Here is a 24,438-nt window from a genome sequence, read left to right as displayed (position 1 = left end):
CACACTTAAAATGACCAATATGTGCACAAAGTACCTACAACAAAAAAAGTGATGGCACCGACCTCTCTAGTTATACATCCAATAATGAACGGCTAAAGTAGTTTAAAAACAAGAGAAACAATTGATTCCTGGATGTTAGTTTTGCTTCTAATAAAAACTTAGTGCATCCATGGCAAGTATACAAGAAATGCAAGTGGTATTTAGGTTAAACATGACTTGGGAGGAGAAAAAGATTCTATATTGTCTGCACTGGAAAAATTGTATTCTGAACAGGGTTTCACCTGATAAATAAATACCTGAAATTTAGAAACTCCAATACTCCTCTTTGCCTGGCTGTTGCAGATGTAAGATTGAAGTCCCTGTCAAAATAATAAACAACCCCACCTAAATCACAGCATGTAATGTCTTTCGATTGGCCAAAGAGGTTTGCTAAAGAAAAACCTGATAAACTTGGCAGAAAATAAGGAAGCAAACAGGTTAAACATCTGAACTTGTCAACTAATGCCACGATAACTGATGTGCCTAAACACTATGAGAACCATTGTATGAAGCAGCATGACAAATGGGGTCTAGTAACAAATGTGCAGAAATTTATGTGTCCAGAAACAAACCTTTGTTAATCTGGACCAGAAAATGATAAGGGGAGTTTCAGTGCTTTGCTGGATGAGGCCATAGCTATGAATATTAAAGAAACTGCACAAGAACAGAATCAGTATACTAAACAGACACTGATCGAGTGGAAACCATTCACGGTGAATTAGTATGCTTAACAAACACCGATCTGTAATTTTTGTCTAGATGAATATGAAATAACCAAATGCCTGTAATTTTTGTCTAATGATCTTTCAGCCAACATCATCATATTGCTAAGCATCTATCTTTCTGAAATAACAATTCTCATATTTCATGAACATATAATTGCATCGCTCGACCACGAATGTACAGGAAGAACATAAGGTCCGTGCCCCATTTTACTGACACGAACAGACCACGAGTGTTCCATCACAAAATCAACCTTGCACATGCAAATCGGTCTAGTAATCGAACAAAGCAATCCAAAAAAGAAATTGAATCCTGACACAGACCCACTAAATGAAGCGATAAGCAAGAAGATGGTATAGCTAAAATCTACAATCGCTACATTGGCATTCAATATCGACAACATGAATCACAATGAGTAGATGTCCTTTTCCTTTTTCAAGCAAATAAAAGATCATTTTCCACTCATAACAAGCAAAAACAAACTCTTACCCTTGATTATTAAGGTGGAAACCAAGTGCGGCAGTCCGGCATCGTACGAGAGTGAGCCCATCGGGAGAGGAAGATCGGATTAGGAGGAGGAGGAGGAGGAGGAGAGGACTGATGAATTCTAACTCGGAGGTGGGCAGAAGATTGCGATGTCAACAGGGTTGGAAGGCCTCTGAATCAGGGGAGGAAATGGAAACGAGGGTTCGAGTCCGGTCTAACGCGGTATGCTCAGATTTCGTGGGTGCGATGAAATTGAACCCAATAAAGGATCGGTAGAGAGGGAAAACATTTGAATATATAATATCTTTTGTTTACGTCCACGCTAATAAAATAACGATTATATTTATATTGCTTATTTGATTGTATTTTTTTAATAAGGATAAACATTCAAGGGGAAATTTAATTTGGTGGAGACAGTTTGTATATTATTATTACATCAATATATTAAGTTAAAATTCAATAAATGAGATTTTAAGCAAGTAACCTTTACTGACTCGGAATGATATGTTTTAAATATTATAAAATTATTCTAACACAGTTTTAATTTGATAGATAAGATTTCCAGGTGATATTTGGAGTCGTTAGCCTTCAGCAAATAGGTTTGGCACGTCATAAATAAATTGGTATTTTAATTATATATATATATATATATTCAAATTATTGGATGAGATCTTAAATCATTAATTCTTGATAAGTGAATCTATTACATCATTATCATGTTAATGCGCTATGTTTTAATTGAAGACTCAAGCCTTTAGCTTTTAGTAAGTAAATCTAATGGATCATATATATATATACTGCAAGACTTGATTGTGCTGACAAGTATCATAAGAAATTGAGTGGGCATTTCATCCACAAGACAGCTTGCACCTCAATGATTGCTCACCTAGAGAATGCGAAATGTTGATTCTTAATATCGATCACATACAAAATGGGGGCCACGGCCTTGGCCTCCAACTCATCTCTGGGTAGATGTGATAATATCTTATGATGGACTTATGTATGTAGGCAATTAAACAAGCAACCTAAACCCCAAAATATTATATAAGAACCATGTGGTACTTAATTGATTGGTCGAAGAGAAAGTTGTGGCCTATGATGATTTTGAAGCGCTCTTTGCCCCCAAAATTTATTGGGTATGACTTGATGGATGTTCCAATATTATTGTCATATATGGAAAACAATCTAATTTTAAAATTAATTATATATTATTTTTAAAATTAATTATTTTTAATATTTCAATCTTTATATAAATGATAAATTAATATTTTTCTCACATAATAATATTTTTTCACACGATAATAAATCAAAATGAAACAGAATCAGTATCATAAATCATATTTTCATTAAATATTTTATTTTTATAAATATAAAAACTTTAATATAATTTTTAAAAATATAAAAATTAAAATACTTAAAATAATTAATTAAAAAAAAGAGTCTACAATTAACCTTCAATTTCATGAATTTAAAATTTATGCCTTATGATTTATCTATCTATGGATCATGACTTATGATTTAATTAATTTAAAAGCTCTTGGCTTAATGAACTCACAATGGTTTTCTAAGACTACCATGGAAATCTTATTATCTTCACTTGCTAGAGAACTTGGAAAATGGGAGGAGGCATTGGTGCTTCAAATGTTATGTAGCTGAAAAGTGTTACACTTGATTGCATGCAATAGATATCAAAAGGAGTTTTACAACTGAACTGATGCTAATAAGAAATGAAATATTACTTTCATCACATAATCAACACTAGTTTTTCTATTGGGTGGGACAATTAGTGTCCTCAACAGCACAACATTACAACTAACAAAGACAAACATCACTGCTTACAGACAGCAATGAAATACATGATGGCAACGACACAAGCTATATTACCTAGTGTAAAACCCCAACACCATATGATATGCTTGCTTCACCATTTATTATCTTGCTGAAGTAACATGTCTACTCAGGTTTCTATTCTTCAGTCACCTATTATAGCAGAAACAAAGATAACAGTTAGAAGATGCACAAAGAATTGAATACAAAGAAGATGAACTGCAATATGGTACCTTGCGGTGCTCACAAGTTCAGCTGCCTCATGCACATGATCTAGGCGCCTCGTTGATGACATGGTTTCACAAACCAGAGTTACCAAAGACCAACATGGTTGACGATCTAAAACAGAAGCTAAATAACTAAATCTACACTGAGACACTTTTCCCTTCTAAGTCTGAGGAGGCAAACTAATATAACTATAAATAAGAGAAGCAGATACAAAGACAACTGACATCTGTACTTGTATGTAGTAGAGAAGGCAAGACTATGGAAATCATGGTTCCATCCCGTCCAGCTTCTTCATCCGAAAAAAACCTGAAGAAGTGGAAGGAGAACTCTGACACCACTGCCTTCGAAGTTAGCTGAAGAGTGATAGCAAATAGGGGAAAGAAGGGGGCGGGAAACAAGAGAAAAACTAAAATTAACATAAAAGAGAGGCCCACTAGCAGAAAGCAAGTTCTGCTAGAACAATGGCGATAGATCCTAAAGGCACTCCTACAAGTTTGATAACATGATAAAAGCACTTTACTAAACCTACAGGATATACATAAAATCTAAAGGAAGACCGGCCCAAATACAAGCTACTGAGACACAATATTGAGTGATACTTCAACATCCTAATTGCCAGAGAGAAGTGAAGATTACGGGTAACACTAGCTGTAAGTTGATGTCTTTGCTAGCTCACTCGCTCTATCTTCCAGCAACTCCTTCTAAACCATCATATTCCTTAACTACACTCTAGATTAAGTGAATTATCCAATATTCTTCATCCCGAACTTCCACAGAATTCCCTAATTTGTATCAAATTCAACCACCAACAGCCCAGCAATGTGACCTAGAGAAACCCAGTTAACATGCAAAGGCATAAGCTAGCCACCAAGTTATTCACGACCACCTGTACAGGTCAAAGCAGCAGACATATATATACAAAACTCAGTCATCAACGATATCCAAGTGGAGAATTCGTCTTAAGGTCTCCGTGGCAGTGGCAGTGGAAGTAGCAGTGGCGTTGTTAAGGAAGTCATTGATGGAAGTAGTGGCCTCTCTGGAGGGAGAAGACGGGGCTGATCTTGATATAGGTTGGAATGTGACCTCAGATTTCGGAACTGGGATTTCAAGGGACATACTGCGCTTCTGTCGAAGGGAAAATTTAGGGATGGGCAACGAACTAGGAGGGGGTGAGTTCGAGTAGGCAGGCCCAGCCCACAGCTCAGAGCATGAAAAGTCATCGGCAAAGGTGGCTTCTTTAGGAGTCGGCACGGGGTTAATAGGGATGGGTTTGGTCCTCCTACTTCTTTTGGGAGGTTCCGAATAATAGACAGGAGATTTGGGTTCCGAATAGCCATTAAAAAAGAAATCTTTCGTGGGAGGCGACGGCAGAATAGCCACACCAGACTGAAAGGTTCGGCAATTGATCCCTTTGAAGCCTCTCGGAGGCGAGGAACCGAAATGATCCGTGATCCGTGGCTTGCTCCTGCTGCAATATTGGCTCCGATGATGACCAACCGCAACTAGTGTCTCCATCTCCAAAAGACGAAATTTTTGCAACCAAGCTAGTCACCCCGATACGAAACACAGTGAAAACCTATAAAATGAAAAGTAGGTAACGATCATACGTGAAAGGCACTGATCCACAAGGAAAGCAGTCCGTATCGTCCTAAACTATCATCGGACCCTCAGGATCTAACACCATACCTTGTAAGCTCTAGTTTATCAGATCACAACAAAGAAAATGGCACAGTAGAGCCAAGAGATTCTTCTGTCAACGAATTTCCCAATCCACCCGCGGAAGAACCCGTCAAAACCTTTTTTTTTTCACCCTCGCCAGTGGATCCGAACAAACTGGACCCTGAAATGACAGATCGAGCAACAAAAAAATCAGATCTCTAGAATAAAAACAAGTAAAGATCCAAATCGCAGACCTAAGCTCACCGATTCATCGAAAGAACAGGGAGACGCCTGATGTCCTCGGGTTCGATCGGTGAAGAACCGAGATCCGAATTTCTCCAGCGGGAACCACCACAGAAGCTACCAAAAACTCCGCGAAAACCACGAGGACGATCGGATAGCGAACGCGACCGACCGAGAGGGAGATGAGATGGGTTCGGGGGAGAAATCTGGCGAAGTGGAGCAGGAGTTTGCAGCCCGTTGGTCGTCTTCCTCGGAGGCGAGCTTGAGACCCGGAACCAACCCTGGATCTGAACCGTGCCTAAGCTGGATTTAAATTCTGCGAAGCATCAACGCAGGCATCCGCTCCTGGAAAGGAATGTAGAGATATCAGCATAGATAATTTTAGGCGGACAATTGATCCACCGTTCATTTGTCCCCGTGGACCGTCAGATACCGTGCATGAGACGACGTCGCATACAAGTGAAGACCTTCAAAGAAATGTCCAACGAGTTCGATTAATTTGCAGTCATGCCACTACTGCAGCAACAATTATCGATGTTGAATAAAAGAGGGAAACTAGTCCGACGCCAGTCTTGCGTACCCACACGGCCCTCCGGGAATGAAGCACGGACGACAGAGGCGACGCAACATGGGGCCCGCGTGGGAGAGCGACGGCTAGGTGGGTGAACAACTACCGTATGCTTTCGTAGTGGTGTTCTCCTTTTTATTAAAAATGACACCATCAGGTACAGATATTTCACGGGCAGGGGTTATGGGGTCCATCTCTATTATGGCGGGGACGGGCCCGCTTTTGGTTGGTCCTCGTTGCATGACGACGTCTCCCCAAAACACGGGTACTAAGACACAATAGATGTGCATTATTGAAAGATATTACCGAAGTTCTGATCAACCCAATATAGTTAAGATCATGTACTAAGACACAATAGAGGTACCAACATCGATTTGTTCTAGAGGTCACGATCGATATTGCGGTAGATTTTAACCTAATTTTTTCGATATCTACGTTGCTAATCTGAAATCGGTATACGTGGATGTTAAGCGATCGAAAAATGATTTCTGCTTCTAAAAATAAATCTTTCTATATAATCATAAAAAAAATAAAATATTTTATAAAGAAACAATTCTCAAACATCTCTAATAATTTTTCATTAGTCTTTTCGGTGAGAAGGGAGGAAAAGAGCTTGTAATTGTCTATCTTATATCCTTGTCCACGTGAGCACAGGGATAACCTTTATCTTTTTAATTTTTTTTTCCACCTGGGAGTTATATGAGTGATGATATTCTCTTTATCATTTGTTATACCCTCATCTCTCCTTTCGATCAAAAGTACGTTTCAAAAATTCTTTCAAAGAGATCCTGAAATATAGTTGTCAATTTATCTAATACGTGCACCGGGGGAACCGTTGAGATTTCTATTTCAAATCCTTGATATTTTTCAAAAGCAAACATCCACTTGATGAAAAGAACCATAGAGAGATTTGAGCTTTATAATCTGTCAAGGCCGCCTAACTATAAATTGATTACTGTATTAAGCTTATTATAAGACAAGTTTAGTATCTCTCTTTCCTTATGGTCAGCCATGGTAGTCACGATCGTTCAAAGGATGGGAAGGAGCCAAAATACATTGAAGAACTTGTTATTAAATGACGTCTAACAATTTTGCCAATGAATTTTGTCTCTACTCGGAGGAAGTCAATAAGGAGAGCCGAGATAGGCTCTCCCCTCTCCTCTTATCGAAAAACTCCAAGAAAGTCCCTCTTAAGCTTAAGTCTTTCGTGATAGCTGACGAGTGCTTAGTCGACGAGTTATAAGAACTATAGAGATAGTTGTATATGCTCTAATTAGAGGAGGAGAAAATAGAGGAGCGAGGGGGTTGGGACACTCAACCTCCATACCTTGATAGCGAGTGAGGTCGAGCACCCGACCTCCATGACTCGATGAGGGGGGGTCACGGTGCCTAACATCCTTGAATCAACAAGAGAGGGGAGGGTCAAACTTTCTCAACTTGTGTCTTTCTAGAATCGTCAACCTTCATATACCTAGCAAACGTTGATGAGAGTCGGGGATACCCACCTAACATCGATGCCTTTTGATGCTAATGGGTGTCGAGGTTGCCTGACCTCCCCGTGTCATAAGAAAGTCGATAGGGGTTAGGGTTCTCGACCTTTATGAGTTGTGCAAACACCGACGAGGGTTGGTTTTTCTCGATTCACATCGAGTGCATTTTGTTATGTACTGCTTATCATGATGAGTTTCTTTTTATGTGGGTTAGATTTTCCTAACTCATGCGTCTTGGGTATATTTTACCTTGTGTCTTTCGTCATGACAAGTTTTTTCTTACGTGAGTCAAATTTTTCTAATTCCCGCATCTCAGACATATTTTGCCTTGTATTTTTTGTCATAATGAACTTTTTCTCACGTGGGTTAGTTTTCTTGACTCACGTGCCTCAGGCATACTTTGTCTTATGCCTCTCACCATGAATTTTTTTTTTAAATAGATTGGGTTTTCTCCACTTACATGCTTTGTGCCTCTAGTTATAATGTGTTTCTTCTCGTACGAGTTGGGTTTTCTCAACTTACTCATCTCGGACATATTTTGCCTTGTGTCTCTTACCATGATGGATTTTTCCTCACACGGATCAAGTTTTTTCAATTCATAATTGCAAATGTCTATCTTAGACCCTTATCCACTTGGGCAAATTAACGAAAGATAGCCTTTATCTTTTTTTTTTCAACTTGAATATCACGTGGAGACGATATTCTTCAAGTCAATATGTACTGTCCTAATTATATTTAAAAATAATCACAAAAATAATAGGCATGGATCAAAGAAGCCACCTAATTCAACTCACAATTATTTTTATAAATTCATTATCCTAATCATTCATGTTAAAATTTTATAGAAAAACTATTCCATCCCAATTAAGCCTCATATCTGTCATAAAAAAGAGAACAAAATCAGTAAATATATCATGTCAATCAAAATTCTTAACAAAAAAAAAATTCTCTAATATTTTCTAAAATATTTATCATTATGGAAGGATGATTATAAAAGATCGGCGCGAATACGATTAACAAGATCAGACCCTTCTCTCTACTACCTAATTCACTTTTAGAATGAACATCAAAAGGATCATTCAGGACTCACGCCGAGTGCTCTAAGCACCATAGGCACGGCTAAAGGTTCCTGGTGTAAGTCCTGGTCAACCATTTAAAATCCACCACTGACATCATCCATCAAAGCTCAATATCCACACCTGATTTAATATAATAAATTTTTATTTCAATATTGATTGATGTCCAGAAGATAAAAAGTTACATTAAGTATCGACAAGAATGATGTTTTATTATATTTTACAATATCAACCTGTCATTTACTCTTACTGATTGGGTGTATATATATTAGACAATCACAAAAACAAAAGGCAAATAAGTGATAATAAAAAGTTAAAAAGCTCTCGGAAGAATTCATATCAATCCAGCTCTGAGTTGCCTCTACAGCACCCGAAGGGTCATTATATTGGACATGGAGTCAAGTCAAAGTTTGACTGAATAAAGAAAAGCCAATCGTTGACCTGCTGGGTCTTCTTATGAAGGTCATCTAAGGTGACTTGCATCTATCTCCAACTTGGATGGAGACTTATGCTGATCCTCCGGCAGGCTGCCACTGAATGCACAATAATTGCAACTTAGACCAACAAAATGATAGTTATATGTCATTCCTATGTTTGATTCTTCTCCTTTAGAGTTACGACAGAGTACAGAGAAGTTAATCATATCTTTTAGTTTGCTTGACATGAAGAGTCAAGAAGACCCCCTAGAAAGTCCGATATGAGTGAGCCATGGATATGCTCACCATAAATTCACAACTACACCCCTATTCACCAAGATAACATAGCAATCTTATCAGAACTCCCCTCTATTAGAACAATATATCATAATTACTTTAGTTCTATAACATCCCAAAGGCAGCTTCGAGGAGAAAAGATCATTAGGAGACTCGTAAAGTTTAAGTGAACTAAGCAACACCAGTTGAAATTTATGACATTTTCATGAAAATTGAAGCCCAACATCGAAAAGATTATTTAGTAGGTCAAGAGACATTCATAGATATTAAAGAAGGAGACATTCTTAGATCAATCCTGCTTTTGCATAACAATGAACCATGTATAACGCAACAAAAAAAATTGACGTATATGATTTTTTTCAAGTTATTAAAACAAGCGCATACAACGAGATCTGATACTCCTTTGTAGTCATCAGGACTGATCTGATCACCTCATGTTTCCACACGTTACCATCTAACGTTCATCATAAATTATACATACAGTGCAATCAAAACTGCGCCCTGGCCAATCACCAAAAGTCTCCACAGGAGCAAACCCCATCTTTGTAGTGGTGGAACCGGGTCCTGTCCCTCAGAACGATCTCTCTCTCAAACACCTTTGATGCCAACTTTATGAAAGTGTGGCAATCGTCGCATACTCTTATATTCTTTGCAATGTGAATCGAAGAGCCTTTCTTCGAGTCGATGAGCCCCAAAGAAAGAGCCAACTTCTCACTGTGCAACAGAATGGCTTCCCTCTTTTCCTCCTCTTGCAAATCAACCAAAACAGTCGCTGTATCCGGAGAATAGCCCACAAGCTCCAATTCCTTTACAACCTCATCCAGCTTCCCATAAATCTCACTAGATCTTGGATGACACTTATCTCTCATCATGAACTCATGCACATGACCATTTAGTTCAATCCAACTAAATCCTGCCTCCTTAATTACTCCCTTATTCTTCATCAAGTTTCTCACCTCTCTCACATCCTCCCACCTGCTAGCCTTTGCATATATGTTGGACAGGAGCACATAAGCACCATCATGATTTGGGTCAAGTTCTAGTAGCCTCCTTGCCACAAGTTCGCCTAGTTTAACATCACCGTGAATCCTGCACGCTCCTAGTAGTGACCCCCACACCACCACATTTGGGGCAAACGGCATTGATTCTATGAACTCGAGTGCTTCTTGAAGAAGTCTAGCACGACCAAGAAGATCCACCATGCAACCATAGTGCTCATGCTTGGGCTCAAGTCTGTAATCTTGGATCATGGACTCAAATATCCTCCGACCCTCATCGACTAAGCCAGCATGGCTACAAGCATATAACAGGCTGATAAAAGTCACTCCATTAGGCTTTACCCCCTCCGATATCATATGATCAAAGACTGCTAACGCAGACCTCCCATTTCCATGCATCGCAAACCCAGTGATCATGCTTGTCCAGGTAATCACATCCTTAAAGGCTGTCTCATCAAAGATTGTGCATGCATCAACCAAACTTCCACATTTGGAGTACATGTCGATAAGAGCATTCCTTATTGACAAAATTTGATGAAATCCATTCTTGTCCACAAAGATATGAACCCATTTAGCTTGATCTCTTGCACCCATATTAGCGCAAGCAGAGATGACACTCAACATGGTGATTTGGTCTGGCTTCACACCTAAGAGGTGCATCTCATTGAACAACTTGAGAGCTTCATTCGGCTGATCACTCTCAGCATACCCTGAGATCATCGCGCTCCAACAGACAAGGTCCTTGTCAGTCATCTGGTCAAAGATACTTCGTGCAACTGCAATTTTGCCAAGCTTGGCATACCCAAAGACCATTGCAGTCGATGCCACCAGGTTCTTAGGTGACGTATCATCATACAATCTCTGAGCAGTGTCCATCGATCCGCAATTGGAGTACATGCTAATAAGCGCGCTCTGGAGATGGGCATCAATTGAGAGGTTAGATTCCACAATGTACGAGTGCACTGCCCCACCGGATGTCAAATTTCTAGTCCGTGCACATGCCGAAAGGATGGTAGCGAGGATCACTCGATCGGGGATTACACCAGAGCTCTTCATCTCATCAAACAGCTGCAGGGCTTCATTGTAACATCCACTCTGACAATAGCTGCCGGTCGGTTTCAGAAAGCATATGAGGCAATTCAGTAATTAATTTATCTACAAAGCGAAGACGATGCATCTGTTTCAGGCCTTAATTCTAAGCCAGGAAATTTGGAGAAAAGAAAAGGGGCTATCTGCAATCGATGCATGTAAAGATTTTAAATGCTATTTAAGAAGAGTGCAAGGAATTATCCATATTTTGCGCTTTTGATGAATCTGTATATGAGAAAGAAAGGAGTCAAGTTAGCTACCCATCGAGCATGACGCCCCAGGCGACGAGGTCTCGATGATGCATTCGGTCGAACACCATGCGACCTTCCGCGGCCCGCCCGAACGCCGTGTACGCTCCCACCACCGCCGTCTGGATGAACGGGTCCGCATCGAGCCCCGTCTTGGCCGCGAGCCCATGGACCTCTTGGGCCACCACGCCGGCAACTCCCCGGACCCTCGCCGCCGCTCGCAGCACCGTGGGGAAGCTGAAGCGGTCGAGGGCGAGTCCGGCTCGGCGGAGGCGGCCGTACGCGACGAGCGTCCGGCGGGGGTCGGTGGCACGGGAGAGGGCGCGGAGGGCGCGGTTGGCGAGGCGGAAGTCGGGGCTGGGCGAGTGAAGGAGGACGGAGAGGGCGTAGTCGAGGGAAGAAGGCGACGAGGCGAGGGGGAGGGCGAGAAGCCTGGAAAGGAATGGGGCGGAGATGTCGAGGCCAGAGCGTAGGATTTGGGCGTGGATTTGCTTGAAGTGGGGGACGGTGGTGGCGGTGAGGATGCGGTGGTTCAATGAGGGTGATGGCGGGAGCGCGGCGGCGAGAGGTTGAAGGGTCGCAGTCTCCATATCCTGCAAGAACGGCCAGGAGATGACAGGGAAGCGACGAAAGGAAGACGGTCGAGTTAAAGCATAAAGGCTTAAAAGCGGATCCGGGCGCCGGCCCGTTATTTTTCGGATTCCTTAATGTCCCGTTATGTTGTTTATAACGCCCGAAATTTCGGATAGCGAGAACTCCCGTATTACCAGAAACCTTCCAAATTCCGGACACCCAAATGTGTTACGTCGACAGGAAGCTAGATAACAAATCATATGTCGCCACGAAGACAATCTAGTCGACGTGGACTCGTATTAGGAGAGCTTTCGCGTGGAAGCGTGTCTGATAGTCTCACAGGGATAAGAACCGCGCACTCTCTTTGTACAGAATTACGAATATGTCCTCGTCCTCGATGATTTTTGCTAATTTAGATAAATGGCATCCATTCATAACTTCGCTTGAAAACACATCGACCGTCCGATATATATTATATATATAATATATATTTTCTTCTCTCTGCTACCCAATTCTTGTCTACGAGCGTTTCGACTTTCGGCTGTCGTCGTCATCGAGGAAACGGTGGAGATCAATCTCGGTCGATGACTCTTATGGCGGCTTCGAGGCCTCCGACGAGAACTCCGGCGATTTTCTGAAGTCCCTGGATTGAGTTCCTTCTCGGTCGAGCGCCATGGCGGCTCCCTTCTTCTCCTCCCCTTTCCAGCCCTACGTCTACCAGGTGGGCCTCCCGCCCTCCATCCTGTGCCCTTTCCGTTCATTGTTCGTATTAGGGTTTCTGTTCGCATTTCTTCTTGGGATCTGACATCGATCTGGAGGCGCCGCCTTGAAAATTTTAGAGATCTTGATCGTATTTGGTTTTATTTGCGTGAATGGGGATGGAAAATTGCTCCCTTATTGGAAAGTCAAAATTAGTCGTGCTTGCTAATGAACTCGAGATTCACCTTCCGTGTTCTGATTAATGTAGTGTTCTGTTTTTGGTGTCAATCCTTGTTCCTTAGTGTCTCACTCAATATATGTATTGCGATATATCATACCAGTAAAATGGTCAAGTCAGTATGATCTGTATTAAATTCCGGGAGAGTATGGAGAATCTTCTTTTAGACTATGTTGATTAGTTATAGGCAAACCATAAGTTGGTCATGTTATTCTTTGCCACAAAAAGATGCTGATGCATTAAGCAAACTGATAGTTTGAGCTTAATAGGTGGATCTTACCTATTGATTTTGATTGTGCACATTAATATTTGTTCTACAACAGTGATTTTGATTGTGCACATTAATATTTGCCGAATTTCATGAGTAAATCTAGGATGAGCTGAGATGTCCTAGTACAGTAGATTTTTTCCTTTAGGTTTTTATTTTCTGTAAAGCTTCTTCCTTGCTGTGGAATCACTTCAAAGACTTCTCCGTCTTTGCTGCCTGGGTTCCTGTTAACTTAAGCCCTTTTTAGGAAATTTATGCAAGAAAATCCTTGAGTTCTTGCTTTGTAAAAAGCACTATCAAATAATTCCCTGCCACTTTGTCTACAAATATAAGTCCTCTGCATGTCAAACTGCACAGATGATCATAACGGAAGTCAGTTATCTTGATGATAAAAATGTTTAAAATGACAATAATGGAAGCTACATCCAATTGTATTTGCTGGGTACTCTATTCTGAACTATTTAAACTATTCAAAAATTTCAAAGCTGACCATATGCCACCCATTTTTCTTTCTTAAGATTCTTAATCATCAATAATCTAACAAAATAAAAATAAAAGCTTTTGAAAGCTCTTCTGTTAACCAAAGGAAAGCATGAACAGCAATTTGTTCCAGACCTTTGGTCCTTGCAATGACACAATATATAAGTTATGACTTGATGCATACACTGCAGCTCGATGTCCTTAGATTAGGGCCTATGAGAACATTAGGACAAGAACAATCAATTGTTCCAGTTTGCTATGTTCCAGACCTTTGGTCCTTGCAACGACTCAATATATAAGCTATGACTTGATGCATATACTGTAGCTCAATGTCCTTTGAACTCCAATCCTTTATTGGTAAATTTAGTCATTCATGCTGAAAGAATAGCAAAACTAATGTGGAATAGAGTACTTGATAATTATGGTTGTCTAACTTAGTTTAACTTATCATGTTGTTATGTATTGCAGAGTTCCCAATCAGCAGTGACAGCTTTTCAGATACTGGGTGGAGAGTCTCAGATTGTTCAGGTACTTCATATTGTAGATTTTCTGGTATGTTAGTTTTCTCCATAACTTTTCTACCCATTGATAATTTTTTTGCAATTCCATCTGCAGATAATGTTAAAATCACAAGAGAAGCTTATTGCAAAGCCTGGTAAGTGTTTGTTAGCATTCTTGTAGGCTTTTAGTGGTTGATGTTGTATATTTGTCTAATTACATTTAAAAGTCTGGCCTTTTGCTGCAACAGTTACTTTTATTTGCAATTGTTGTTTGCTCTTTTAAGGGAAAATTCCCTCTGCCCCTACCAAACTTTAGCTTGGTAGTTTCCATCTTTTGTCTAGGGTTGAACCTTGAGATTTGATGGCAGACTTGAAAAGCCACCTGCCAAAGCTTTATGCCCGATACAAGGACATACCTAGTGCACAAGGCTCCTGCCAATATGGGCTCTTGAGAGGATCAATGTCTGCAGCCTTACCCTTAAATATTTAAAGAGGCAGTTTTCATGACTCGAACCCTGGTCTCCCAGGTCGCAAAGAAGCAACCTGACCGTCGCAAAGCTTTATGGTCAATCATTCTGTTTTGCTGCAGTTGCTGACACAAAGTTAGCGATGCTTATTCTTCATATACTGTCATTTCTTCTTCTCCGAGAAAAGAATTTCAGAACTCGTGGGCGTTTTACCTCCACCCGGCATTGATCTTTAGTCTACTTGATGTGATGCAACCTGTGCTTATAGCTAATTATAAATGGCATATGTGTTGTTTGTAGTGCAGTGTACTTGATGTAATTGCTTTTTCTCTAACTTTCATGATATTCTAATAAAGAAAAGTTTACCTTTATTATTTGTATGTTCTTTGTTGCATGCTATTTACATATCTTAGCTTTTGTTTTTGTTTTTTTTGCTTTTTGCAATATTATTTAGGTACAATGTGTTACATGTCTGGGTCAATTCAAATGGACAACAACTACATCCCTGAACATGAAGCGGGGTTTTGGCAGTGGCTTTTTGGCAGAAGTGTGACAAGCATAGTTCTCTGCAATCTTGGTCCAGAAGATGGATTTGTTGGAATTGCAGCACCATCTCCTGCAAGGATACTTCCGGTTGGTACATCAAAAGCTGCATCATAATCAAACTAAATTATTAAGTCAGCTTCCTCACACTATAATTTTACATTTGGACAAGGGATTGGCATTTTCTGTTCCATGCTTATGCTAGTCTTTTGCTGATTAGCATCTTGTGTTGTTCATGCTGACATGTGAACACAAAGCCTACATCTTTGCCATTGTACGTTTTAACCATGATAATCTTGTATTTCAAAATTGCTATCACACACTTTTCTTGTTAACCCAAGTAGTTAACTAGGTTATTAATCAATTTGATAGGTGCATTGGCCATGTTTTTTTTTTCTAAATTAGGATTGCTTAATCCACTTAATTATTTTTAACCTCGTGCAATATATGTAGGATTCTTTCAGCACTAGCAATTGTTTGTCCCTATAGATCATTCGTTCAATTTTTGTAATCTAAATTACTAGTAGGCTTATTCATTTTCTGCATTCTATTCTTGATTCTACTTCTAGCAATTTTCTCTTCTAACTGCTTCAGTTTTCCTAACAGATTGACTTGGCAAATTTTGGTGGTGAGATTCTTTGTCAGGTAGCACTTATTCACAATCTCAGTTGCTTTGAGAACTTGGTTTTTGTTCATTCATGTCCTTGGTGCTGTTTTCATAATTACTCATAAATTGACCTCTCTGTCAATTCATTGTTTTGGCAAGAAATGATACCAGTCGATTATTGCATATAAATCAACTATGTATCTTGACATGTTTCTTCTATTCTTGAACAAAATCATATTTCTGTAACCTATGTTAACTTTATAAGTAGGTTTCTTATGTTTGCTCATTTTCTTATAAGTTGATCAAGAGTTTGTTCTCCTGCTGCATTTTTCTGCATGGTGCTTATCTTCCCTTCTGCTGTTTTAGTTTTTCCCTTGCTCTGCCCTTCTTCTACTGCTACTGTTTCTATATATTTTCATACAAAATTCTTCATGCATTATGAAGCTTTCATTTTGGTGTACCACATGCTATGGGTTCCAGTGGACTGTTCCGCCATACATCCATAATACATTTTGCATGACCAATCATCATATGTCTTCATCCTTTGTTAAACAAATTTATAGTCAACCACAAAATTCTTGTTTATTGTCTCCCTTTTTTTTACTTTGTAGAGAAAAGTTTTTTTTTATTTGGTTCCTGTGTGTTTGATTCTAGAAGAAGCAACATTTTATGGTTGGTTGGAACTTGTAAAAATCAAGCTGGAATATATCAGCTAGTCAATCTCTGAATTACTGCAATTATGCCAGATTTTTTTTTCAACCATATTAATGTAATGTATTTTTTCAGTATTTAATTTTTTGTCACTAGTAAGAGATGGTTTATTTTGCATTACATATTTGAGCATGGAAACATGCTGGATGAGGTCAGTAAGTATGGATACTAAAAACTAAAGTAGGAAATAGGAATACATTAACTGGACATGTTAATGCAAGGTTCGGAGTTGAACCCCGAGACAATTGCAGATGTTATATTGGTCAAGATTGATGAGTTTACTGGTCCAAAATCTGAGCCAATTCAAGTATTACTTAACACGGGAAAAAAAAAAACCACTTGCTTTTGTTTGCAACTGTATAACCATGAAGTATCTGATGGTTTTCACAATTGCCTTTTGTAGCCAGATGCATTTCTTTGCTCTGTCAATGATGTTAGAACTATCAGTAATGTTGATCAAAGACCCCGCAACTTTGAGGTTGGTGCAGAGGTAAAGTCTCCTTTTAGGAGCTGTCTCTGGTACCTGAACTCTGGATTGACATTATATTTTAGGCAGTAACCACTTTGATTTTATATCTCAGTAATTGTCTTTTTTTTTTCAATCTGTTGCAGGTGATCCTGAAACAGAAGCTAGTAGGCCAGGGTCTTGCATTTCTTGTGGGATGTGGATCTGGTATGTGTGCCTTTTGCAGTTTATTTTTCTTGTGGTTTATTGTCTTCATTAAAAAGTCATGTTCTCTGGGATTCCCTTTTCTTTTTTCTTCTACTGACTTTTTATTTCATAATAGCATCAAAATAACACAACAATGATCACCGGTTTGTTGTAAGCCTACATTCACAACTTTATTAGTCCATCTTATTTAACAGAATATGTTCCATAAAATGCCAAAGTAATGAAGGGAATTATCACTAGAAGCACATTGGAGATAATTGTTTTATGACCAAAAATATGCAAGACGTGATCAGTTAATCATAATCATCAATGTCAATTTGTCATTTACATATAGGAATGTATCATGAGGTATTGCGAAAGCTCTGCCATTGACATATGAGTGGTGTGATAGAGAGAGTAATTGTAGCATCATGCAGATTCTTGTTGTTGCACAATAACTATCTATATTCAATTTTATTATTACTTGAGCAGCCATGTCAACCATGCCTAAAATTATAACAGAACTATCATTTTGGTGACTGCCTATTAATTTTTTAAGCTCTTTGGTTTTCTTTCTTTCTTCGCTAGTCGTGCAGAAAATTCTTGCTCCTGGAGAAGTATTAATAGTCGATGCTGTGTGTATTGTTGCTATGACATGCACTATCAATTTTCAGCTGAAGCACTCCCATCCAATGAGAAGAGTGGTCTTTGGGGTGAGTTTGATGTACTTTCCTTCCTAATCTACAGTATACTTTCTTGCAATGCTTAGTTCTAATTATCTGCTAATCAATCGGACAAGCAATGAAATATTTGCTTATCTATTTACTATGTTGTTTTTTGCAATGCAACACAGTGATTTAAAAAGTCTTTGGGGTGAGTTGATGTACTTTCCTGATCTACATTATACTTTCTTGCAATGCTTAGTTCTAATTATCCACTAATCAATCGGACAAGCGATGAAATATCTGCTGACATGCTGTCACGGACAAAGTTTTAAACAGGATGTTTGATGTAATACTTGTGTATGTCCGTGTCTTTCTGTTTGTTCATGCTTTGCACAGTATGTAGAGGAACGGTTGAAGGCTTAACAACCCCATTTTAGTTGGGTTTGGTGGCCTTCTTAGGCTTGTAAATAAAGGTTGTGTCATGTGGACACTTGTGAGAGATATTCAGTCTATAGTGGATCATTCTGACCCTTTGTTGTGCAACCGATCAGAGCTTATAAAGTCTATTTATAATTTGCATTGTCTATGAAGTGTTTCCTGGAATGTTTGCTTGTGTATCCCGAGTGAGGCGCTTTCTCTAACCCGTTTTCTCTCTTGTTGGTCCTAAGGGACTATGGGAGGTTTCGGGGAGGTTGACTTTTGCGGACGGACACGCAATAGTGTCGTACGACTTAGGCAAAACCAGCTAAGTCCGTGACGGATGGTATCAGAGCGGGACAAGCACTCATAGAAACACTTGGCATGCAAATGTGGGGGACCTAGCAGAGCTGTGTTGAGGGCAGTTAGCACACGCGCGACCGTTTGGGGGAAAACGGGCATGGAGATGTAGGGAAAATAAGTCGCTCGGAGGAGCGGGCATCTGAGATTGGCATTCAGAGGAATGACCAACCCTTTGCGCAAGAGGCACCAAGACAACAAGCAAGCTTGGAAGAATGCCGAGCGCACAAAGGTTGGGATGGCTGAGTTCGAGCTACGGCTCGACGTCGACAACTATACTTGATGGTGCTCAAGGCAAGTGAGGCGCTTGGTAAAAAGGATGAGACTATGCAAGGTGGAATGAGTTGCTCAACAACTAAAAGAGTTGTGCAAAGCTCACAGAGGTGAGGGGAATTGCTAACTCGAAGAATTCGGTACTCATGCATGGGATTGTATGTGGACAATGGAATGTTCGCGGCCATCCCAAGGTGACCGAAACTCGGCGCCATGGAGCATTGAAACTTTCTCTTCGGCATGTGAAGGAAACGTCCGTAGGAGGCTGAAGTGTGCAGTAAGTTCAGCATATTGCTAGGCCTTGAGTGGTGCAGCGAGGGCTGTATTGACGTGGGGTCGCAATCTAGCAAGTGCGTTTGCAGGAGGCAAAACAATTGACAGTTTGTTCAGCAAATCAGAGTAGTCCAAGGGGATGGTGGTCTCCGGAACTTTCAGAGAGAAAGAAGCGTAGAGAGATGTTACTCCAACATGATAGGTGTCCAGGAGGGATAGGTCTCCGTTCTCCAGAGGGAGAATCATGTGTAATAGACCGCACATGTTGAGGAGTATCTCAAAAATAACAACTCCACGAAGCTCAATGGACTGAGCGAGCGACGAGGAGTCGTCGCATGATCTCACTTGAGAGAATGCATTGGTGGATGCATTGCGAGATCAAGTGGGGGAGCGACTCAAAGCAATACAAATGAAGGCACACTTGGAGTCGATATGGAAATCAGACGCAAGGGAGGGTTGACCCGTGGAATGGTGGGCGCGAGGGCCACCATCAACTCAATGCAAAAATGAGGAGCAGAGCAACTTGGGTGTAACTTGGCGAAGTACCTAAGCCGCATGAAGGGAGCCAGCATAGAAGATGGAACATGGAGCGGAGGCACAGTACTTTCCTTGGACAGAGGTCAAGGACATAAACTCTTGTAGAGGCAAGAGCAGGATCATGTTCTTCTATGGGTCCTTCATTTTGACGTAGCAGACTCATCTTGCATGGTGCCAAAGACGAAGGGAGTTTCTGGGCACATGCACCTTATCTCGGAGAAGCATTTGATAGAGGAATTAAGGCGACTCAACTTGCGAAGGCGAAGTTGGGTTCAGAAGGCCTTAGCACGAGGCAAGAGGAGGCGGAGGCGGGTACTTTTGAAGAATACGCCACAGTGTTGCCATTCAAGTTGCCATGAAGGAAGCGGTGCGCAGCGGAGATTGTGCCGGTAGGGGTAGATGCCCAGGATCTAGACAATGGTGCACCATTTTCAGCGAAGTCGGTGGACTTCGGGAGCTACTAGGCGACGGACTGTCTTAGAGCGGTGCTTCATCTAGGTGTGACCCAAGAGCGGGTGGATAAAGGTCGATTGCCAAAGGAGCCAACAAAATCGAAGGTGGAAGAGACCCTGCGATGTATTGGTAGAGGCCATACATGGAGGGATCACAATTCGAGTTCATCCCATAAGGATCAGAATGCAATAGAGATGTCTTTTGTGCGTGCATCGATTTTGTATCGGATGAAAGCCTTGGTCATCAGCATATGGGGGTTGTGTTCCACCAAGGGAAAAGTTCGAATGCAAGTACCAGTGAGTCCCATAGGAGGGACTTGATCATGTAGAGGTATGATCGAAGCAGCTAGAGAGTTGGACTGCTTCAGAGCCTATATTCGCTTAAAGGAGCTCGGCAAGTCAGAGGACAAAGTCGAGTAAGCGAACGTTGCTACCAAGGAAGCTAAAGAGGATAGAATCGGTGCAAACCCTACAACGTGATAGCAGAGGCCATGCATGGGAGTTGTAGTATGTCTTTTCATCGACCGAAGGGAGCTGCTTAGAGAACACAGAGATGTTGAAGCAGGGGGTCGAAAGGGGCGAGGAAGCGACGACGAGTCCAGAGGGACTTAGTTACCCAAAATCAAGCATCAGTTAGAATGGAGGTGGACTCGGAGGAGTGCCACAGAGACATATCTACTGATCGTGAAGAAAATGGATGTAGATACGAGGCGGGGGATAGTAGGGCCATGGGCATGGCATCGCCATGGTCCCGCAAAGGCGGGACTTCCGTGAAAGTCATTGATCCCTTGCTCTCATGGAGGGAGAGTGCTTGGTCGTGAAAGGAGCCGAGGAGGTGGAGCATGCAGAGGCAAACTCCAAGTACCGAGACAAAGCTGAAGGGCAGAGGCCAAGGAACTTCGTAAGACCGGTGTCAACAAGCTTCTCATCAAGATAGTTGAAAGTGAAGGACTTCGGGTCATACAAGAGTGCACGACTAAGGAATGAAGCAGGCAGTACCCGGTGTTGTACCTTTGCTACTCAATGGAGTAGGCCGGCCGGGTTGATGAAGAAGATGATACAATCCCAGAGGCAACTAAAACTATTAGAGAATTACTCCAAGTTGGGGTGAAAACTTCCTGCATTCCAGAAGTTCGATGGCATTGAGAAGGTGAATCACAGTAGCTAATTCAATGCAAGGAGTACAAACACTTCGAGTGCTTCAGAAGTATGAGCAAAGAGTAGGCGAAGGCCAGTAACTAGCTCGATGCAAGGAGTACAACCCTTGAGGAGGCGGGCGAAGTCAAGTAACCATTGCCTTCTCAACTCTTAAGAGAATGGGCGAAACCGAGTACCCCAATTCTCTTCTCTATCCAGCAGAGGAGCTCTGCACTGGTTCAAAGACCTTTCGAAGATATTAAAAGACAATAGTTGTCAAATCCTCACCAATGGTGATCAGTGCTACTGAGAATAGATTATCCGCTTCATTTCCCAACAGAATGCCAATCGAAAGCGGAAGTGATGCAAATCTACTTGGAAGTGACAACTAAGTGAAAGAAGAGTCAATGAGCATATTTTGTGGAGGAAGGACCCAAAACTTCAGAAGTTTGCCAGACGATGCTCGTTAAAGCTCCAACAATCATCCACCTAGTTCAAGCAGCATGAGGCATTTGAAAGACTTACGCATAGTAAGGATGGTCTTTTCCTTCATCTGGAGGATCTGCAGGAACCAACATGGATCAACATAACTCAACCAACCCCACACTAGAGTTAGAGTCATTGGCGAGTTGAAGCAGCAAGGCGGATCAAAGGTTCGACTACTCAAAAACAGCAGCGGAGAGCAGCTGGGAGCCAAGAGGCGCATTGCAGCTGGAGCAGAAGATTAAAGACTCAGCAAAGGCGAGGAGTTGTAGTGTCGGCAAAGGCTTCGACGAGGACGTCGAAGGAATAAGTGGGGGAGAATGTCACGGACAAAGTTCTAAACAGGATGTTAGATGTAATACTTGTGTATGTCCGTGTCTTTCTGTTTGTTCATGCTTTGCACAGCATGTAGAGGAACGGTTGAAGGCTTAACAGCCCCATTTTAGTTGGGTTTGGTGGCCTTCTTAGGCTTGTAAATAAAGGTTGTATCATGTGGACACTTGTGAGAGATATTCAGTCTGTAGTGGATCATTTTGACCCTTTATTGTGCAACCGATCAGAGCTTGTAAAGTTTGTTTATAATTTGCATTGTCTATGAAGTGTTTCCTGGAATGTTTGCTTGTGTATCCCGAGTGAGGCGCTTTCTCTAACCCGTTTTCTCTCTTGTTGGTCCTAAGGGACCATGGGAGGTTTCGGGGAGGCTGACCTTTGCGGACGGACACGTAAGGGTGCCGCACGACTTAAGCAAAACCAGCTAAGTCTGTGACAGGAACAGTTCGTGGCAATGCGATACACACAACATAGTCCCATGAGGGACTATACGAAGGTATGATCGAGAGCTACTGGAAGCTCCACTTCGGTGAACAACACGATGACAAGAAGGGCTATGGATTCAAGGAGTGAAGGCCATGGTACCGCAAAGGCGGGTCTTCCGTGCGTGCATCGAATTTTGCATCGGATGAAAGCCTTGGTCATCAGCATATGGGGGCTGTGTTCCACCAAGGGAAAAGTTCGAATGCAAGTACCAGTGAGTCCCATGGGAGGGACTTGATCATGCAGAGGTATGATCGAAGCAGTTGGAGAGTTGGACTGCTCCAGAGCTCATATTTGCTTAAGGGAGCCCAACAAGTCAGAGGACAAGGTCGAGTAAGCGAACGTTGCTACCAAGGAAGCTAAGGAGGACATAATCGGTGCAAACCCTACAACGTGATGGCAGAGGCCATGCATGGGAGTTGTAGTCTGTCTTTCCATCAACCAAAGGGAGCTGCTTGGAGATTACAGAGGTGTTGAAGCAGGGGGTCGAAAGGGGCGAGGAAGCGACGACGAGTTCAGAGGGACTTAGTTACCCAAAATCAAGCATCAGTTAGAATGGAGGTGGACTCGGAGGAGTGCCACAGAGACATATCTACTGATCGTGAAGAAAAGGGATGCAGATGCGATGCAACGACTCACCTAAACCCTACTTTGTCGTCATGACTCACCTTTGGTCAGTCGTCGTCAACACCTGTGCTCCCTACCTCCACTGCTGACGTCTACGCTCCCTTTGCTGCTACTTTTTCATGCGCAACTTCCTTTATCGCCTAATCTTTCGTGTGCGGCTCCCTCCACCGTCAAGGGACAGGTCCGCAACTTTCCCTGTTGCTGCTGTCGTCATCTACAACTTCCTTCGCCACTGTTGTCATCCTCCAAAGGTTCCTCTCTCTTTCCCCACCTTCCATCGCAAGTGACTCTTCTTCCCTTGCCTCCCCCCCACCCCTCCTAATTGCACACTATTATAAGTTTATAACTACTGTTAGCAGTGGATTGTTAAACCTTAGAACTGATAATTAAAACTACTATTAACTATTATTATCATATTTTATATTATTATATTTATATTTTATATTTTAAAATTATATTATATATTTTAGAGTGCCTTGCTTTGCTTGGGTGGCCACCTAGACGAGCACCTAGTGTCTAAGGTGCTAAAGCGCCTACGTCCTACTACACACAATTTACCATTATTGTCATTAGCTTAATCTTTCTCTGATCTTTGTGGTTTGTCATTGAGTTTTTGCTTGTGTTTGCAGGGTGACAACCAATTGATGGCCACACTATCAGGTCCTGGAGTTGTGTTTATTCAGAGTTTACCTCTCCCTCGACTTTCTCAACGTATTGCAAGGTTGCTGCCTGTCTCCTTTTCAGACTAATTTCACTTGGCATCACTGAGTCACTTTCTAAAGCAGCTGGTTTCCTTGTTCGCAGGGCAGTTGCAGCTCCAAGCTTGAGGGACAACCCAAAGTTTTTCATGCAGATCGCTCTCTTGTTCTTCCTTGCCTATGTTATGATTGTATCATCATTAATTTTGACCGATGTTTAGATTCTCATTTCCAAATACTCGCATCTGTTTTCATATCAGCAATTTGTGATGGCAATAGGATTCTCATCTCCTTTTGTTTTATTAGTTATAGAGGCTCTTTGGATGGTACAGTACGAATTGGTGTTTAGGCTAAATTTTCTTCTCTTTTACATGGGAAAGTGGCAACATTACAATGAACTTTTGTCTCGTCGATTTCTCGATGGGAGCCTGAAAGATATGGTTTTGGTGGAGTGAAGACAATAAATTGGAGATACTGTACTACTTCTTAACCCATGGATTTATTCCTTAAATTTCTGGTGCTATTCTACTCCATATGATGCGTAGTGAAGACAATGAACTTTTGTTGAGGAACAATTA

General features: G+C 41.3%; 3 protein-coding genes across 3 annotated transcripts; 1 reads left to right on the top strand and 2 right to left on the bottom strand.

Moving 5' to 3' along the window:
- Positions 1–2,960: 2,960 nt before the first annotated feature.
- Positions 2,961–5,500, bottom strand: LOC135588349 (uncharacterized). Its single transcript, XM_065080427.1, has 4 exons — positions 5,227–5,500; positions 4,990–5,143; positions 3,309–4,879; positions 2,961–3,228 (listed from the first exon to the last, which is right to left on the bottom strand). The coding sequence occupies exon 3, from the start codon at positions 4,816–4,818 to the stop codon at positions 4,228–4,230; it is 591 nt and encodes a 196-aa protein (XP_064936499.1). The 5' UTR covers positions 4,819–4,879; positions 4,990–5,143; positions 5,227–5,500; the 3' UTR covers positions 2,961–3,228; positions 3,309–4,227.
- Positions 5,501–9,375: 3,875 nt separating this feature from the next.
- Positions 9,376–12,009, bottom strand: LOC135588348 (pentatricopeptide repeat-containing protein At4g14820-like). Its single transcript, XM_065080426.1, has 2 exons — positions 11,400–12,009; positions 9,376–11,155 (listed from the first exon to the last, which is right to left on the bottom strand). The coding sequence occupies exons 1-2, from the start codon at positions 11,975–11,977 to the stop codon at positions 9,562–9,564; spliced, it is 2,172 nt and encodes a 723-aa protein (XP_064936498.1). The 5' UTR covers positions 11,978–12,009; the 3' UTR covers positions 9,376–9,561.
- Positions 12,010–12,457: 448 nt separating this feature from the next.
- Positions 12,458–24,162, top strand: LOC103996166 (uncharacterized). Its single transcript, XM_009417020.3, has 10 exons — positions 12,458–12,681; positions 14,114–14,173; positions 14,261–14,300; positions 15,067–15,245; positions 15,762–15,800; positions 16,877–16,963; positions 17,086–17,146; positions 17,714–17,838; positions 23,792–23,883; positions 23,967–24,162. The coding sequence occupies exons 1-10, from the start codon at positions 12,634–12,636 to the stop codon at positions 24,079–24,081; spliced, it is 846 nt and encodes a 281-aa protein (XP_009415295.2). The 5' UTR covers positions 12,458–12,633; the 3' UTR covers positions 24,082–24,162.
- The last annotated feature ends 276 nt before the right edge of the window (positions 24,163–24,438 follow it).

This window comes from Musa acuminata, chromosome BXJ1-8 (assembly GCF_036884655.1).
Source record: "Musa acuminata AAA Group cultivar baxijiao chromosome BXJ1-8, Cavendish_Baxijiao_AAA, whole genome shotgun sequence".
Classification (NCBI taxonomy): domain Eukaryota; kingdom Viridiplantae; phylum Streptophyta; class Magnoliopsida; order Zingiberales; family Musaceae; genus Musa; species Musa acuminata.
Note: the sequence above shows the minus strand (reverse complement) of the source record. Positions and strands in the feature narration are given on the sequence as shown.

What these genes read in the sequence shown, in the direction of transcription:
- LOC135588349 (XM_065080427.1), bottom strand. Translation starts at nt 4,818, where the DNA reads ATGGAGACACTAGTTGCGGTTGGTCATCATCGGAGCCAATATTGCAGC.
- LOC135588348 (XM_065080426.1), bottom strand. Translation starts at nt 11,977, where the DNA reads ATGGAGACTGCGACCCTTCAACCTCTCGCCGCCGCGCTCCCGCCATCA. An exon ending in TGGGGCGTCATGCTCGATGG is followed by an intron (nt 11,156 to 11,399) that starts GTAGCTAACTTG and finishes ACCGACCGGCAG; the next exon opens with CTATTGTCAGAGTGGATGTT.
- LOC103996166 (XM_009417020.3), top strand. Translation starts at nt 12,634, where the DNA reads ATGGCGGCTCCCTTCTTCTCCTCCCCTTTCCAGCCCTACGTCTACCAG. An exon ending in GTGGTGAGATTCTTTGTCAG is followed by an intron (nt 15,801 to 16,876) that starts GTAGCACTTATT and finishes TGCCTTTTGTAG; the next exon opens with CCAGATGCATTTCTTTGCTC. An exon ending in TCTTGTGGGATGTGGATCTG is followed by an intron (nt 17,147 to 17,713) that starts GTATGTGTGCCT and finishes TTTCTTCGCTAG; the next exon opens with TCGTGCAGAAAATTCTTGCT.